We start from the raw sequence: 18,184 nt of genomic DNA on the forward strand, positions 1-18,184 counted from the left end.
AAAAACGAAGCGAAATAAAGAAATAAAAAGAAGAAAAGCGCAAGAAGTTCAGAGATCACCTCCATATCCTGTGCTTTATAGAAACTTTGAGATTCTGAGAAGGATGCTTTTTCGTTTAAGAGGAAGTTCACCGATCCCGAAATCAATGACATTGCAAGTTGTGACTTGTTAGAACTAGTTTCAAGGTAGAAAATGGAGAGCCTTTTTTTTTTTGCGTAGTGGTTTCAGCTCAAATCCCCGATTCAATGTTGAGGAGGAGATGATAGTAGGTTTAGAAAGATTTTACAAAATGACTGTTTTATTCAACAGATTTGCTGGGATTAATGAGACACGCGTGGAACATATTCAGTTCGAGGGTGCTGATCATGACACCACGGGCTCAACATACGGCGCTTCTATCCCGGTCAGCACCGCACTTTCCGATGACAGAGACGTCATTGTGGCCTACGAAATGAATGGCGTCCCCATCCCACGGGACCATGGGTTTCCTGTTCGACTTGTAGCCCCAGGGGTGGTAGGTGCTCGCAATGTGAAGTGGCTGAAAAGGATCGTGCCAAGTTTGAAGGAAAGCTCAAGTCACTGGCAGCAAAATGATTACAAAGGCTTCTCTCCATGTGTTGATTGGGATTCAGTTGACTTCACGTCAGCTCCTGCGATTCAAGATCTTCCCGTGACATCAGCCATTTGCGATCCAGCCGAGGGTACAGCCATCTCAGCCGATGATGAAGAAATCACCCTCAAAGGCTACGCATGGAGCGGGGGCGGAAGAGGTGTCGTCCGCGTTGATGTATCACTCGATGGCGGTAAAACGTGGCATGTTGCTGAGCTTCAAGGAGAAAATAAGCTACACCGCGCGTGGGCCTGGAAACTTTGGCAAGCTACTCTGACCCTGCCTAAAGGAGTGGACTCCCTGCAGATTTGTGTCAAGGCAGTGGATTCCTCATACAACACCCAACCAGACAGCGTTGCCCCTATCTGGAATTTACGAGGGGTGCTTTCAAATGCATGGCATCGTGTAAATGTTACAGTAAAACGCGAGTAGGATGTGATAAGGGATTTATGCTATATTTAAGTTTCTAATCAGTGCAAAGTTATGCAGCAATCAAGTATTTATCTAATCGTTCAAAACGAGAGCTTGCTGCAATATAAGCCTCAATATTTAAGTTGGGCGTAAAGTTCTTGCTCGAACCACCAGGTCTCAAAGATGTTTCCAGGACATTATTCCTCATCAACCAAGTTGATGTTAAATTTTATTGCTTTGATCCTCGTATCATGTAAACACTCGAGTTTCTTTGGAACTCACACCTTGACTTCTCAAAAATCAGTCAAACTGTTTGATTTTAGACTATGAAAATGCAGTGGAAAAAAGGAATTTCAGTTGTAGCCTTGGCTAATGACATTTAAAATAAACTGAGGAGCACCAAACGCCAAAAATCTAAGCATTTATTTAGCCTTCCGTGAACTGAAAAAATGGTAGATGATGGGTGTCGTCATTAGACAAAAGTTTGACTGAGTTTAACTCAGCCTAGATATTGCATGAAAATAGGCTTGAATCTAAGCCTGACGTGCATCCGAGCTCGGCCAGAAAACACTACTCGCTAGTGGGAAAATGAGGAAAAAAAGTACGCCTGTTTGACTGCTTGGCCGGCATCAGCGCCAATGGTTCGGGCTCCCGTAAGCAATACAGGTGCCAACGCTAGGACTATTTATGTGAGGCATGCCAATGGTAAGACGATATGTGTAAGGCGTGCCAATATTAGGACGATATGTGTGGGCGTGCTATTGCTTGACTAATATGTAAGAAGTGAATTCGAATTGTAAAGGTAAAGGTACACCTTATTTAACGTCGGTGATTCCTTTACCCTTTAGAGCGAGGGTATTCTCCCAGGAAGCCGGCGGTGCCCTCATTTTTATTCTTTCATTTCTCCGTTTTAAGGGTATTTAAAGCTACTTTACGTTACGCTGAAAGGAAAGAAGTCGAAGCAAGGATGTGAGATACGGGTATCGAACTAGGGACCTCTTGCACCAAGGCCGCGCACTAACCGACTGTGCCATTCTGGCTCCTAACCTCCTCGCTGTGATTGAGTATGAGAAATGGGAGACGCAACACGGTTTCTTATTAGCTGCTGCAGCTGAAGACTTCTCGAAGGCAGCAACTAAAGGAAGTAGCCGCCGCGCATGCTCAGCACAGTGAGGTTCGAAGCCGTGGCAGAGGTCTCTTTTCCCGTAGTCTTCAGCCCAGCGAAAACAAAAAGAAAAGAGATCTCTGCTAGCAGGGAATCTTGGTTGGTTTCAACTCTATCAAGCCGCGAATGCGCTGCTGAGGGTTTCGGTTACCCTCTTGTTAAACTGAAAGTGGTCTTCGTTAGCCTCCTTTTGAAACTTTTGTGGATTCCTGAACTTGATTGTCTTTGTCTTCCTTCATCGGCGTCTCAGCGGTTTCCTCTTGGTCTGTTATAATTTGCACAACAGTCTGATCGTGCCGATCCTTAAAAACGGGCATTAATCCATTGACTCCTTGGGCGCCCTAGGACGGTCCCAGGTGACGAGTAAAATTGTCTGGCCTTAGACAGAGTAAAATTGTTAAGTGTACTCAGGCATCAATGGGTTAACTGGAGAGTGTCGGCCACAATGGAAATACTGAACAAGGTTCACCACGTTTTGATATTTCTAACCTACGGGATTTAGCATTCTGACTTGGGAAAGGGGATATTTTTGACATACCGAATTGAGAGGCGGTTGGTTCTGATGCCTAGATGGAAACCACGTGTAATTCGCTTTCTTAGCTTATGTACTCCTCTTTCAATACCCATACAGCCCCGGACTAGAGCCCAGGCTTTGTCCACCCATATGACTTTTATTTTCCTTTTTTTTCTCTGCCATCACAAGTTCTGGTACACAGTGTCCTAAATTAACGATAATTCATATACCGGATCCGAAATACTGTAATCAAAGTCCATAAAACAAAACAAAAGAACAAAACAAATATAACAATACCTCATCAGAAATTCCTAATCGGAATAACAATGATTATTAAATTCTCAACCTCGGATAATGCAATTCTCGTACTCTGATTGGTTCACTCAATCTCGGTTATCAGCTCATATACCTTAGTTTGACCATATATGGTAAATGATTGCGCTAAACGTTGCTAAGCTAAATTTTTTTACGCCAGAAATCGAAATTTCTCTTGGTATAAAGCACAAGAAAAACGTTTTTGGGGAAAGTCTGGATCAATTTCGAAGCTTAGAAGTACGCGAAAAGATAAGAAATGTTTTTGTGATGAGCCTGCGTCTGTCTGACCACCAGGTATTACACAACATCGCATCTTCATCAAGTTTTTTCGATTTCGCTAGGATTTTCTCCCTTTTTTCGCTCGTATTTCGTACTTCCAAACTTTTGGAGTTTAAGGAATTTAATAAAACAATTATTCCATTCGCGCTTGTTGGATATGAGACTGGTTATAGCCAACTCGGCGCTACGCGCCTCGTTGGCTATTTACCATCTCATATCCAACGCGCGCTCATGGAATAATTGTTAATTATCCTCCGCCATTTTAGTCCACCCAAAGCAAAATTACGAATCAACGATAATTGTTAATTCATCTTGCAAAATAGTAATTTCGGTCTTGTTCGGAGGCTCATTCGTCAGAATTACATTCATCGAAGTTAAGGACAGTGCCTACTATTGTTATTGCGCATACGTTCTGCGCATCTCAAGATACTCTGGTTTCCTATTGGTGATGTTTACTAATACAGTGATATTTTAGCGTGGTTTAAAACTATCCGGAGAAAGTAGATCTTTGTAAGTTCTCTTGGTATCCAAAAAGAACATTGGGGGTAACCATGCATTTCTGAGAGATAATTAAGCTTTAATTTGGAAAGTAACGCCATACATTGCTTTGTATTGTAAAGCTTTTTACAAATATTGTTGACAAATTAGCTTTGAAAAATGCACGGTTACCCCCAATTTTCTTTTTGAATTTCAATCACACTTGCTGAGATCTGCGTTTCCCGCATATCCATACAACTGCCCAAAAATTAGTAGGCACCGTCCTTAACATTTCTTAAAGGCGTTCTCTTTTGCTTCAAGATCCAAAATCTAGCGTGGCGCAAAAAGCACATAGAAACACTCCTAACAGGTATTTGTTATTCTCTAAACTCTCAATTAGATGTCAAATGTTTTTACACAAAATGATTATAGGTATTGCATTCTTTAACCTATTAAATCTATAACTACTTTTTTTTCCCGAAAAAAGGTTAATAATAAGAAACAAACCAAAACCTGCATATGTATCCATAAAGACGTAAACACGCATCTAGATATTTTTTCCGAAAAAAAAAAAGCGAATTGTTTAGAAAAAAACGGGCGGTCTCCTTTTTTTAGCCATACCATGATTTTCATAAATTATCTGAACTCGGAAATACAAAACTTATTAAATTTTGTTACAAAACTGAGAGTCGTTCGGAGTTGCTCTTAAACGAGACAAACAGGAAGAACCACAATTCTAAATTGACCTCTGTATACAATTCGTTCCTCGATGACACTGATTTATAAATTTGCTATTGTGTCGTGTTGTCCTTCAATTCCGGTGCGAGCCTCTTGCGTTTTCCCAAGTGCGTCCCAACTCCTCCTACACCCCCGGGTGCTCCCATCGCTCCCATATCTCCTGGTGGTCCCTGTCCGCCTGCTGGTCCCGGTGGTCCCATAGGACCCGGTCTTCCTGGAGGTCCGGCAGGGTTCCCTGGGTAACCTGGAATGCCAGGGGGACCGGGCAGTCCGGGGGGTCCAGGGGGTCCCTTTGGTCCATCAGGTCCTCTTGGTCCTGGAATCCCCATGGGTCCATCTGGTCCTTGGGGACCCGGTGGTGGTGGCGGTGGAGGTGGTGGGGGTGGTGGTGGTGGTGGAAATGCGTACGGGTAAATATCCTTTTTGGTGCCTGCATTGGTAATTAAAAATCACCGTTAGGTCCATTGATAATGTCTCTGTGACCATGCCCAAATTATCTTTACAATACTGGGCAGAAAAAAATACAAGTCAAGAAACTTTAACTGGCAGGACTTTTTATGACCAAGTTGAAAGTATGACTGCAGAACACATATATGCACTTGGCTGTCAGAGGGGCGTCTACACCCTGACCTCTCGACCTTTCCTGCAACACGTTCACTGTTGGAAAATCATTGAAAGCAACTGCAGTTTTAAATTAATTTTGAGGAAAAAAGGAACGGTGAGTTTTCGACTAAATTTCATCATTAGTTGACGAGGCTGGTATAGACAAGGACTTTTTTCGTTGATAACACTCTTTCGATTGTATCTCAAATTTCGCTTGCTTGGTTAAATTCACTGGTCAACCGTGATTGTTTTTAGGGAATTCTCAAGGCCTGTTCCAGGATCAAATGAAAACAAGAGAGGACGAGAATTTTAATACTCATTGCAAACCCAAGAAAAATTAAAAACCAGGCCACTCAGGACTTTTTTGTAACTTATTTCCCTAAACTTCATAGCCAAGCTAGAATTTCAATACATCGAAATTGGTCTAAACCTTTTATCCAAATCGCAGAATTATCTTCGCAGTACCTCTTCTCAGGTATATTAAGGACTGGGTCATCTAATCAGTAGTCAAAAAGTGAGGGAGTGGTCAATCTCGAAAATGGTTCGCACAGTTTGGACAAAACTTGGTGACAGGTTACATCCCCTCGTAACAGATAACTTAAGATTTTTGTTTTACTTGAAATATGTCACTTGACCAAAAAACAGACCACTTCCGGGTTTGTTCTGTAGTTTTACTACCTACTCAACCGTAGCCGATGTAATTGGAAAGGCTGTCAAACCGTACTGAAAAGTCTGTTTAATTAGTATGTATAAAGTTACATTAGTGACAGTTCTTTGGTCACGTGACCTGGACATGCATTCCATGGTACTTGGGCAAGTAGTAAGACTGCAATAAACTGTTGATAAAGTACCGTCCGAAACCTAAACCGGAAGTGGGCTGTTAATTGGTCACTTCATTGGGTGCCATGGCAACAACACTAATAACTAAACTTACTTTGGGCAGTCGTTTACCATGACTGAGCTAGAAGCCTTTTACACGTATGCAAAGATAGATCACCCCTGGAAGTTTTACACTAATTAACAAGTGACCCACTCCTTAATATACCTGAGTTTGTGTGATGTGTTGATTCAGATGAAAAAATATAAAAAAAAAACACATATATTGCTTTTCTGATTTTGTTATTTAGCACAGCATGTTTACCGTTAAATAATTGTTGCATTTATGCCAGAGAATTTTGTAGTTTCCTCGTTCGGCGTCATGGGTTGGTGAAAACAGTGTGGCAAGGCTTAGTAACAAATAGTTTTTGACTACACTGTGGTGATGAGAAAACGTTTTGACAATTCGATGGTGTACATTAAACGGAACGAAGCTGGTTCGTGGCTTTCGCGAAAGTTGGATGACATGCTAAGTAACCAACGTTTTCGTCATGAATTTAACCTGAAGAAGTTGAATTTTCAACTAAACCAGATATTGAGAGGAGATTAGACTGAGAAGATTGCAATGTCAACCGTTAACATTAAGATCAGGTCAGGGTTAGGGTTGGGGTTTGTGGGTATAGGTATACTTGTTTTGGAGAATATGTCTACGCCCTTTTTCAGTACTCCGAAAGAGAGCTTTTGTTACTGATGTTACGGTTTTGGCTTTATCGCGTCTACAATGTAAAGGATGTGTAAAGAGGAGGCGTGAGAAAATATTCTACGATTGCAGTGGACTTCAATATAGTATTAGAGTAATTTATTTATTTATTTTGTAAAATCTCCCGCAATTCAAGCCGCCTTTTGTGAAACGAAGTGTCGACCATAAACAAGCATTCGCATATTTCAGTTGTTTCCGTAACGTATCGTTCAAGCTGTGTTTACGAGTATGTATCAAATGCATATTTTTTTATCTTTCCTCGACGAAAGATCGGCCTTTTTACCTTTACTCATACTCACAAATATTTTCTTTGTTGTAAGAGCCACCCCAGTGATACCTTGGTCAGGGTTCAGTGAATTTGAAAAGGTTAGCGTAATGGAATCAAAGTGTCCTCTGTTACAACAGTGAATTATCTTAGTGCAGAAACACAGTCTTTAAAAAAAAAAGGGGCGAGGGGAGGGGGGGTTGGCGTCATTATTTTGTTATTTTTTTTTTATTTAATAGCAACTTCTTACTGGGAGACCATATTGCTTGACAGGGCCCTCGTAAGCCCCCCAAGGGAAGAAGGAGAAGTGGGTTTGGTAGAGAAACTAAAAGAAGGGAATGCGGGTTATCTTAATTCTAACGAAGTTCGATCATAATACAGATTTGTCTTATATACTTCAAACGCGTGCTGAGATGGAAAAAATCGGTTAAATTTCAGAAAAATTAATTCAAAGAGGATTCACGTTAGTCCATCCATCTTCTCATTCCTTACTGTTAGTTGCAGCATAGAGCGAGTTTCAATCGAGTGTGGTAAAACCAAAACCAAAGTAAGTAATTCGGCCAATCAAAAAGGACGGAGGCAACCCAGTAAAACAATCAACTCGAAGTAATTAAACGTAGCCGACACAAAGCGCGGGAAAATGTGCACGCACGAGCCACTATTGGTTTTGGTTTCACTTCTGATTGGTTGAAAAAGTGGCAAGAGAACGTTGAACCAATCATTGAGTAGAGTAATACAAAACCAATGCAAATCGCGTATTACTTTCGACACTCAATTGAAAACCGCTGTAATAATTGGTATGAAATGAATGAAACGTCTATTAACCTAGGCCAAAGGATTAGAGGACTAGAGTTTGTGGAGCGTTCTGCAAAACGGTGTAAATGTTGAATAATTTCATTCTTTGCTGTTACACTTGACTTCCCTGTTTTTCTAGCCCCCTTTTTGATATTTATAGAAGTCAGTACTTTGTTTATTTCTTGTAACTATTCGTCAAACTGGGACAAGCAAATTTATACTCTTCTCGGGAGGGCGTATGCACATATTACGAGTGTGCAAGAAGTATGGTTATAGTTTAGATTCTCTATACCTCTTTTTACTTATGGCATGTCAGTATGGTGTGTTGCAAGTTATGAAAAGTATGTTTCTAAAATTTCAGAAAGGAGCAGTTCGTTTTGGCTTCCTTAAGGCGGTCGAGACTGTTTCAAGCCTTTTAGTGGCATCAGATAAGGGCCCTTTGGCAGATCTCCTACCAGCCAGTAAAACAAGATTGCTAAGGAATCGTGGCCATTCCTATGTACTTCATCAGATTAAAACTGAACGTTTTAAACGCTCTTTTATTAATACTAAAGTGTCTTTTAAGATTTATTTCATTGCATATTGTAATCCTGAACTTCTGTTTTTGAAATTAATAGAGAGCTTTATTGTCTGTTGTTGTGACAATGTCCACATTTTTGCTGAAGAAGGCGGAATTAAAAGACTTCCGTGGGCTTGTAAAATCTCTTGTTTTGTTCAACAAGAGATAGAGATGTATAAATTTAGGTTGGTCTATTTATAGATTAAGTAGAAACGGACTTGTTTTTTTTGTCAAGACGTCCGCTTAGATAGAAGGGGCGTTGGATTTTTAAGTGGCATTTTATTTGAGTTGCCATTTCACAATGCTGTGTATTGCCTTGTAAGCCTATTTGTCCGTGAAGGGAGAGCACGTTCAGTGCAATTTCCCGACTTTTGACCCCCCCGCCATTCTAAGGAATCCAAATAAACCCCCAAAAGAGCTTGATTGCAAGCAATGTCGTCGCCCAACGATGAGTTACAAATTTGCAATTGAATTCTCAATCGACTGATCGACTTCGAAATGGCTTGGTAGCCGGTCAGTGGTAGAGCAGAGTGCAGCACTATGGTACTGTCGTGGGTTCGAATCAATTTCAAACTTCAAGGTTTTTTGGCTTGCTTCACAAATACTGAAATGGCTATTGACTGTGATGTTCATTCTCGCTTACACTCATCACAACCTCAGTTTAAATATGTTAATGTTTCTTTTTCGTTGCTTTTTTTTTGCCATAGCGGAGCCGCGCACGCGCGGAGCACCATTGGTAAGAAAATATGGTAACCCATCTGTGCAAGAAAATTTGGTTTTGGTCACCGTTCGACCGTACGTACGTCCAACCCTTTCATGTATGTCAATTTATTGACATTGTTTATGTGAAATAGCCTCGTTTTGTTTTTGGGAGCCTCTCATTGGTGTTCGCTCCTCGTGGCCCAATTTTGAGTTGTTATTCGATGTTTTAGTGCCCAGCGGTACGAATAAAAGTGTTAAACAACAAGAAAATCAACCAATTTGACCAGTATCACGTGACCATATGGCGGGCTCAAGTTTAGATCTTATCGAGGTTAACTTCTTTTTTAAAAGTTGACCACTGACCAGGTACTGGGTTTCGATTGTATCGCAAGCTCAAGCCAGGGTTAACGTATTGTAAAAATAAATAACCCATCCACGGGACATGGTACAAACTACACGCAACTCGCAAGCTCGGATGGTAGCAATGCATGGGGTCGAGTATCGTTAAAACGTGGGTACTTTCAAAGCTTCTTTCGCAACGACATAAATTGAATCCTTAAGTGTGATGATATTTTGCTTCCAAACAAAACAAGGTCACAAGACGATCATAAGTTCTGTCTGAATCGAATTGAAATTTTGTTGGGAAACAGGTAAAGAAAAATTTGCAACCAAACTCAGAACAAGGTTTAATTTCAACAATTTCCTACAATACCGAAGCAAAGAAACAACTAATTACTGATAACGATCAAAATTTTGTTCCTCAGCAAATTTTTGTTTTTTTACCTACGTAACAAGGCGGCCATGTTGGTTGGCAATACAGTCCAATTTCTTTTCGGTTGTAACGAGAATGGATACTCCAAATTAAGGCGAGGCACTTAGTTTTGTGTATATAAGGTACCAAACGATCTTACTAATGTGTTACTAAGTTTAAATATGGTTTCACCAGAACAATTTATGAAAGCAAACCATTTCGAGTCGGCCCTTAATTAAACCTAAACATTAGAGACCAGTGCCTAACCCAGCAGTTATTCTCTGCCTAAAAAGTGTTGTTTATCTGCCAAAGCGGGTTATCACTGAGATTGCCAGGTATGGGACATTTTGCAGTTATTTGCTCAGTGACCTAGCCTATGAACTGCTACGAGGCTGCCGGTGACCTTGTATTGATACAGACCTCACTGCTTTTCTCATGTAAATTGTGTTGTTGTAATTCGAATTAGTCTACATTAACATTACAAAAGCACAAAGGTTTGTATCAAAGCAGGGACACCGGCAACCTCGCTTCCATTCCTGGGCCAAGTAACTTAGCTACAACTGTAAAATTGTCTATTGCCACGTAACACCGAATGTAACACCTGTATATGTGTCACGAAGTGTCTCATCTTATTTTGGAGTATTCATTCCGGTCATAACCATTTCTTTTCGCAGAATTTGCATAATAATAAAGTTTAGTTCCCAGTGGAGAGAAAGGTTATTGTTCTTGCCAACTGTGAACATGGCCACCATGACGTCACATGCAAACCAGCAATGGGGATGTGATCTGTTTTTTTCTTAACTAGACCTTGGGCGAAGGAAAATCTGATTTATGGCGACTTATCTAAAAAACGTAGCCGCCTGGATATAAAACCATTGAGTTTTCTGTTCTGTCGGGCTCACAGTTTTCTTGGCCGTTGTTGATTCTAGAAATAAAAAATACACATAAGACATTCTAATACAAAAACGAGGTGCTGGAAACTTGTCGAGGTCACAAAATACGAGACCTATGTGAGTCACATTTGTCCTTTTGAAATTGCGTTTTTCTTGTTGTTCATTTATCAGACAAGTCTTGTAATTTCTCCAAATTCTGTTGCTCCCCTCTTTCGTTTTCCATATGAGGGATGATGTGCTCCAGTGCCGCCTGCTCCTCCAGGAGCCCCCATTGCTCCCATGTCTCCGGGTGGTCCCCTTCCGCCAGCTGGTCCCGGTGGTCCCATGGGACCTGGTCTTCCAGGGGGTCCAGCGGGAGAACCTGGGTATCCTGGTATGCCGGGTGGCCCTTGTGGACCCATTGGTCCTGGAGGGCCTTTTGGTCCATCTGGTCCTGTAGGTCCGGGAAGACCCATGGGGCCGTCTTGTCCAGGGGGACCCGGTGGGGGGGGAGGTGGTGGGGGTGGGGGCGGAGGTGGTGGGGGTGGATAATACCAGCTATCCTTTTTCTCACCTTACAATAAACGATATGTTATATCAAGGTTAAGACAAGACATTAGAACGAAGGCAAATTCACTACACACTTGAATTAAAAAAAACCCGAAATGATCCACATTCCTTGGATTCTATCTCACTTTTGATACAGTTGCAACTGAAATAGTTTGTCTTTCTCTTTGAAAACTGTCTTCTAAGAAAGGTGAAATAGAATCTTACTTGTCTACCCTGCTCTTTTCGGTCTCCGCTTGCATTGCCATTTTGTTCTCCACGCTTAGTGGTCCACATAGTTATTTCCATCTTATTTGTACGATTTTGGCATCAAGCATTTCAATGTCCGTCTTTCTTGTTCAGTAGTACCATCCGCACACATGAGAACATTTAGCGTAAAGAGAGAGCCCCCATTATACCCCACTCGTATGTTGCAATCCATTTATAGCAATTTTTCGATCGATCATGTCCAGAATATGTTGTTTAAGCGAACCTAGAACTAAGTTTAAATGTCGTAGCTTCCTCGCGACTCAGTCAGAATCCCAAAACCTAGAAGTATCAATGTCTTTCATTTGGTCTGGGCCCACCAGTTTACTATAAATTTAGAATGCGGTTCCCTTCAAATTATGGCCTATCAGATTGATTGTGCCTGAGCACCACAACGCCTCTGATTCGTTTGCAACCCAGTGTCTGGATTTCAAAGAAAGAGGTCATGCTGCAGAACAACAAATAGCGAACAGAAACAACGAGAGTTCATTTCATTTAGGCGTAAAGTAAACTGATGCATACAAGCACTAGTCTGAACAAAAGGCTAGTCATAGAATTTAGTAGGAACCTTTAGATTCTAGTGCGAGGAGGAGAATGAGTACGAGATTTGACTGCCTGTTTTTAGCGAAATTACTAAGAAAATTTATGACCTGGACGATTAATCGGTTTCCAGTAAGAAAGACCTTACGATCTACGACGGAGACGTTTTAAATTTTTTTTGGATTATTCCATTTTCTCAATCCTCTGACGAAAACAAAGGACTAGACGTTGCTACAATCCCAAATAATAGCCAGCAGAGAGCAAGAAAGCAATGCACACTTGCAAAGCCATTGTTGTACTCATTAGACAGAATTGCATAGAGAGTCATCGCCGCTTTTACCGTCGTAGATCTTAAAGGTTCCTGATAATTTGGAACGGATTACCAATCACTGTATGAAGGGTACGCATGGGGCTTCTCTCTCGCCAGGTGAAAAGTTAAGTGTTAATTTATGGGAGGACTGAGTAAGGAAACGTAACCTCTCTGGAGGTACTTGTCAAGTAGCCTCGAAACCAGGCTCCCTTTTCTCGTCTCATTTACTACCGAGAGACCCTGGTTACAGCTGGTCACATCCGTTTTGCAACATGATCTCTTCTCTAAATAGCCCTTATGCGTGATGACGTCTGAATAGTTGATTTCACCACCAAGCATCGATTTCGAAAATCCAACTTTAAAATTTTAGCTTGAGCTGAATCCCGGAGGAGTAAACTTGTAAAGAAAACCCACGTGCGAACAGCATTGGATGTCCAGATGATGTGAATAATTTTGTACAAACGAGGCTTGGTGGTGAATTTCTTGGGATATGACGTCATAAGGCCTATTAACGATTATCGTTAACGTGTAATTTGATTTGAATTTACTATTATCGTCTATTTAGGACACTGCGTCCCAGGACTTGTGGTAAGAGAGAAAATAAGGAATTGACTTTAAAATGTTTAACTTTGTCATGAAGTTTGGTAACCGACCTTTTGGTTTGTTGCCGAGTGATAATACAACATTGTTAAATAGTGTTTAAAACATTGTCCTCAAACACCTAGCGGTGTGGTGGTCAAATGGTTAGGTGACGGGTTAATCAAAATTCCGAGGTTTCCGTCCTCTGTCCATACACTTCGGTTTTCTTTTAAAAAGTATGTGACCATTTTTCCACAATCCATATCAAGCTTTCAGTCGTCAAAATTAACTGTTAAACTAGATTTAAAAACTTAAACACAGTACTTATAAGTGTATAAGTTTTTAAATCTAGTTTAACAGTATGTTTTCACCAGTACAGTGTAACATTCATAAAAGTATTTTTGTCAAAATTAACGATAATAATAAATTCAGAGCAAATTACGAATTAAAGATAATAGTTAATTCGAGGTAGAAAATGGATGGGTTGCCATTTTGATGACAAGGGAGGAAGAGACGAGAGACTGAGTTCGAGGCTGCTTGTTGTAAAACCCAGGTCGCAAATTTTAAGGCTGCAGGTCAATCTGCATAAGCGAGCTATTGTTTCTGTATCGCATTGCTCAAGTTTCGGGTAAAGAAGCATTGAAATGAATAACTCTAAAGTAATGTACTTAATATAGCTTACGACAAGGGGCGCAAAAAGTGCAGTGAACCAATCAGCAACCGAAGCGATTACATGTGACTTGGTCAAAAATGAAAAATGCAACTCTTTAGCAATTGAGCAATTATTTAGGAAACTAAAAATGACTAATGTAATGCAGAACGTAAAGGGAGAATATCACGGTATTGCGCATGTTCTAGCCGTAACGAATGTCATCATTTTATGAGCCAATCGAAAGCGACGTTATAATTCGTGCGAGAAATTTACACCTACGAGTAAGAATTTCTGGATTATTAAACAATCACTGATGGTTGAGCGAAATCTTCACGCGTACTTAGTACCGGTAAATTTTCCGCACGAATCATATCGTCACTTCTGATTGGCTTATACACGGTGACATTCACTACGGCAAGAACATGCCCACTACCGTGATAGTCTCCCTTTAACGGAAATATTTCATTATTCACGTTTTTTCAAAATGGAGCCCATAATTAGAAGCGAGAACTAACACCTCTAATTTTACCCGAAACAACTGCAAATGCGATAGCAGAAACACAAACCAAGGAGTTCGCGCAGTGGGTGTTGATAACCAGTAGGAGAGTAAGTAATTCCTCAGTAAATGTAGTAAATGACCGCACTCTGATCGGTCAATAGCTTCGTCGTATCTTGCAGTCATTAGTTATAATACTGAAGCTCTGTTTTTCAAAATGGCCAAAAGGCGATTTCTTGATTATAGTCCTTGGTAGAGTCTTCAGTGATTTCCCTGTCTACCGAGAAGGAAACGAAAGCTCGGCACAGATCTCCTCGATGTTTTGTCACGCATGCGTGACGCGACGTCAATGCAACGTCACTTCCCCTCTTCCGCCATTGGACGGGCGTTAAAATTCAAACTGGTTATAGCGGGTTTTAAACCGGTTAAGAGTTCAATCATTCGTCCTAAACCCTGAACGATATCGAGGAGATCCGTGCGGAGGTTTCCCTTCCTTCTCGCTTGACGAAGAAAACTGGCAAGCAGAGTATTTCTTGATCATTGTTATGTTATCAGCTATTTAATAGTAAATGGTTTTGTTTGGTTAAACTTCATTTCAAATATTAGCTTAGTCTGCAAACAGGCTCTTCCGTTGAAAATGGGAGTGCGCAGTCGAAATATAGGGGCTTGGGGACTAGTCATCAAGCCCCTAAAGTCGAAATATTTTTAAACGGTAGAGCCTGCTTGCAGGCCTAACATTAGATATATGAGTTACAGTTTGTAAAAGACATTTTACACGGCTCGAAAATGTTATTACACAGCTCAAAAAAGAGAGGATTGGTATTGTTTATCTGTTAATTTATTACATGTTGCATTAGTTTTTGTTACACTTAGCATCAAAGTTACAACTGTAATATCCTCGTTAACAACAGTATTACATCATAGAACAAGATTATGAAGTATACAGTACTTAGGAAATTATGTTTCAGCACAAAGATTTATTTTGTTAGTTTACATAGATATTTCTAGAGCATTACAAAGTCTTTCAAGTTACAGTGTCTATTAGTTAGATATTTTTTTCAAAAAGAAAGGTTCATTTGTTGTATCACACGGTGTAACGATGGGATGAGAACAATAAATACGAAGTCAGGAGTTAGGGCATAAGCCAAAGAGAGGGAAACACCGTTATTTTGTGTTATAAGTATGTTTTAGTGTCGGAATGCAGGCTGCGATGGATTCAAGGCTATATGTGGGGTTAGGTCCAAGTCCGACCACTATCAAAAGTGAGGGAATTGTTGAAAGACGTCGTGTTTATTCTTCGCCTCTAAATGCGCTTCAAATGGCATCTTCCCTTCCAAGGTGAATTTAGTTCGAGAATCGGTTACATTTCTCAAGTGCTATCCGCGTTATGATTGATAAATTTATTCGAAAGATTTCCATTTTGCAGTTCGCCGACGGTTCGATCACTAAACGATGTAATGAACTTGTTCTAAAATGAAAAAAGTTAGCCTTGTTGCTTGCCTCAAGGTGAGATCGGCTTCCAAACTGTGAGGTTACGGCCAGTTTGGAGTAAGATGAGTGCATAAAGAGGGTCAAAGAATTGCCTAGAGTACTTATCGAGGACAAATCTTAGCTGGATCGAACAATTCAGTGTCGTCTGTATTCACCGAGAAAAGAGAACTTTTAGATCTGTTACAGAATTTTCGCCATTGTTCACAACATATATTAAGTCAAACGTTTGGAGCTTTTGTAGGCCGATAGGCCTCCGGGCCACTCGAAGGAATTTAAATGTGGCAATTATCATGTCACAAATCTATTTGCTGGTGTGGACGAGAAAAGAAATATTTGTCGACGATTGGTTCATTAGGAAAGGAAAGGAAAGGAACTCTATTTAAGGTGTCTAGTCGGTCAAGCGCAGAAGCACTAATTGGGGACACTGTAAACTGAAATGAACAATTAACACAAATCAAATCAAATATTGGTTTTTGAGGAGAGGGGCAACCGGAGTACCCGAATGAAAACCTCTCGGTGCAGAGTAGAGAACCAACAAACTCAACCCACATTTGACGCCGAATCTGGGAATCGAACCCGGGTCACATTGGTGGGAGGCGAGTGCTCTCACTGCACCCCAAGTGCTGGAGAAATAATTCTATGTCGCTATCTATGAGAAAACAACACATACGGATGTTCGTTGCCGTATCTTATGTTGCAATTCTTCCATTGGAACAGATTTTCGCTCGTGGAAATTTTTATTTCCCACATAAACGCTGGCTGATGCAGAAGCGCTTGTGAGAACTCTTTATATCCACAAAAGAAAATAAAGATTGTGACAAAAGCTGTTACATGAAATTTGCTCGTATGCACGAGGCTCGTAATATCATGTTGGTGCGTTTTAAAGTAGGAAACAGAAACACAAATGCGTTGACAGGGAACAAATGTTCGACAAAACGGAATTCAATCGATTCATGATTTTATAGCACACGGTGTTCTAGGCGTTCCACAATGTTCCAAACTCATTCTTCCGTTGGCTTAAAACGTACTTCTCGATAACTACCGTGAAGTAATATTTAAAATTATTATTGCCGTTCACGAGTATCTCGGGAAAACTTAAGAATAGTCAGTGACAGAAACTTGTGCCCACCTTTATATCAATATTCATTCAATATTGAAGGTGTTCTTATACAGTTAGACCTGCATGGCAACTAAAGTTTCACACCCATTGGACCTGGAGCCGTTTATTTTGAAAGTGGCTTTGTACTGTGAAGCCAAAAGCCGTTTTTTCAACTCATTAATTTCTCGGCTGGTGTTGAAGGTGATTTGAAAGCGAAAAACAAAGAGGCACCAACGGTTTTGACGGGCTCCGTAATTGATTATGCAAAACGCGTGCGGACTTAGCCGGTTCCAGTTTGCTTTCGTGTCACATACAGCTACATTTCTCACAAAAGGCTGTTTTCTGTGGCAACACTAAATCGATAAAAATAAAAATTTTCATGCTTGAATTTTGCGTGACATTCAGGTAATTTGTCTTCAAATTCATCGCCAACAATCAAAATGGAGTCATTATTAAGAGTTTTACAATTTAAAAAAGGGAATGTGGTCGGAAGAGAATTAAACTTGCTAAAGAACAAAAAATTCGTATTATAATTGTTTTGTAAAAATTATGATATAGATCTGAGACTTGAATGCTATCTCCTGTGCTTTATGGTTGTTCATAATTGTGGTGATCTGGTACAAATTTTTTCTTTATGTTTTTCCGATACCTTCGTAAAATGTGAGTGGACTCCCATTGGTGATTAAATTCATCTTTTCAAATAAACCAATGAAACCAACTTTGATCTAACCCTTAAGCCGGATCAGCAAACATCGAAGAATAACTTAAAGTCGACGGTAAAATGAAATGTTTTAGACAGTGAAGAAATAAATGTAAATGAGCGATTCTCGTTTTCCTGTTTCGGGCAAGGGTGTGAGTAGTGTGAAATGTGAAGAGTTTTGTTAAGCGCTTTATGCTTAGAAGCATTTAAAAAGAGGAGGTTAGTGTAAGCACAAGTATTTTTTCAGAACATCAACGAGAAATCGATAGAGAAGCAATTGAGCTGTTAGGTTTTAAGAGAAGAATGGTGATGTTATGCATCTGTGAAGGCCATTTGATTAAAAAGGCAAAGTTACTTACCTTGTTGGTGTTGATCTTGTGTGGAGGGTTCCACAGGCCATGTGCCAGCGATTACAAACAACGAGGAAAGTATAAAACTCAATGCTAGCCTGGCGTCCATGTTTCCTGAAAACGTTGAAAGTTGGAAATTCTTAGAAAGCTTAACACTGAAAAATCTCGGATGATTTTTTATGCAGTTACATACCAGACTCTTGTAGGCCGCTTGAATAATCCTGACTACAAAGAAAGTCCGATATTAGTTTTATATTCCACGATGGTAAATTATTCAAGCTTGTACCAGACTTTCAATTTTAATGATTCGTCGTTCTTTTGTCTTGGATGGACTGGGGAAGAGGTCTGGTTTTTTAACAAGGTTCTGGTGGAAAATCTTCGTTAAATCAACATTATTGTAGCCCTCTGAAGATAAGAGGTTCGTTACGCTTTACAATAATAAAAACCATTGCCAATGGTTTGGACATGGCTTTGCTGCAATCTTAGCCAAACTGGATCAAGCATGTCTTCATCTACAAGAAA

General features: G+C 40.3%; 2 protein-coding genes across 2 annotated transcripts in view; one reads left to right on the top strand and one right to left on the bottom strand.

Moving 5' to 3' along the window:
• The window catches only part of LOC138024289 (sulfite oxidase-like), an 11,625-nt gene extending 10,191 nt beyond the window's left edge, over nt 1–1,434 (top strand). Inside the window, 1 exon segment of the mRNA XM_068871448.1 lies at nt 310–1,434. Within this exon segment, the coding sequence (XP_068727549.1) occupies nt 310–1,042 (733 nt within the window). The 3' untranslated portion in view covers nt 1,043–1,434.
• Nucleotides 1,435–4,132: 2,698 nt separating this feature from the next.
• Nucleotides 4,133–17,915, bottom strand: LOC138023472 (collagen alpha-1(X) chain-like). Its single transcript, XM_068870471.1, has 6 exons — nt 17,856–17,915; nt 17,672–17,776; nt 10,827–11,206; nt 10,663–10,685; nt 6,972–7,081; nt 4,133–4,939 (listed from the first exon to the last, which is right to left on the bottom strand). The coding sequence occupies exons 2-6, from the start codon at nt 17,769–17,771 to the stop codon at nt 4,563–4,565; spliced, it is 990 nt and encodes a 329-aa protein (XP_068726572.1). The 5' UTR covers nt 17,772–17,776; nt 17,856–17,915; the 3' UTR covers nt 4,133–4,562.
• Between the last annotated feature and the right edge of the window lie 269 nt (nt 17,916–18,184).

Source organism: Montipora capricornis, chromosome 11 (genome assembly GCF_036669925.1).
Source record: "Montipora capricornis isolate CH-2021 chromosome 11, ASM3666992v2, whole genome shotgun sequence".
NCBI lineage: Eukaryota > Metazoa > Cnidaria > Anthozoa > Scleractinia > Acroporidae > Montipora > Montipora capricornis.

Coding starts and splice junctions, on each gene's coding strand:
- LOC138023472 (XM_068870471.1), bottom strand. CDS start 17,771: ATGGACGCCAGGCTAGCATTGAGTTTTATACTTTCCTCGTTGTTTGTA. Junction 11,207..17,671: donor ACAAGATCAACACCAACAAG/GTAAGTAACTTT, acceptor GTTTATTGTAAG/GTGAGAAAAAGGATAGCTGG. Junction 4,940..6,971: donor ATTTGTGAGTATGAGTAAAG/GTAAAAAGGCCG, acceptor TTACCAATGCAG/GCACCAAAAAGGATATTTAC.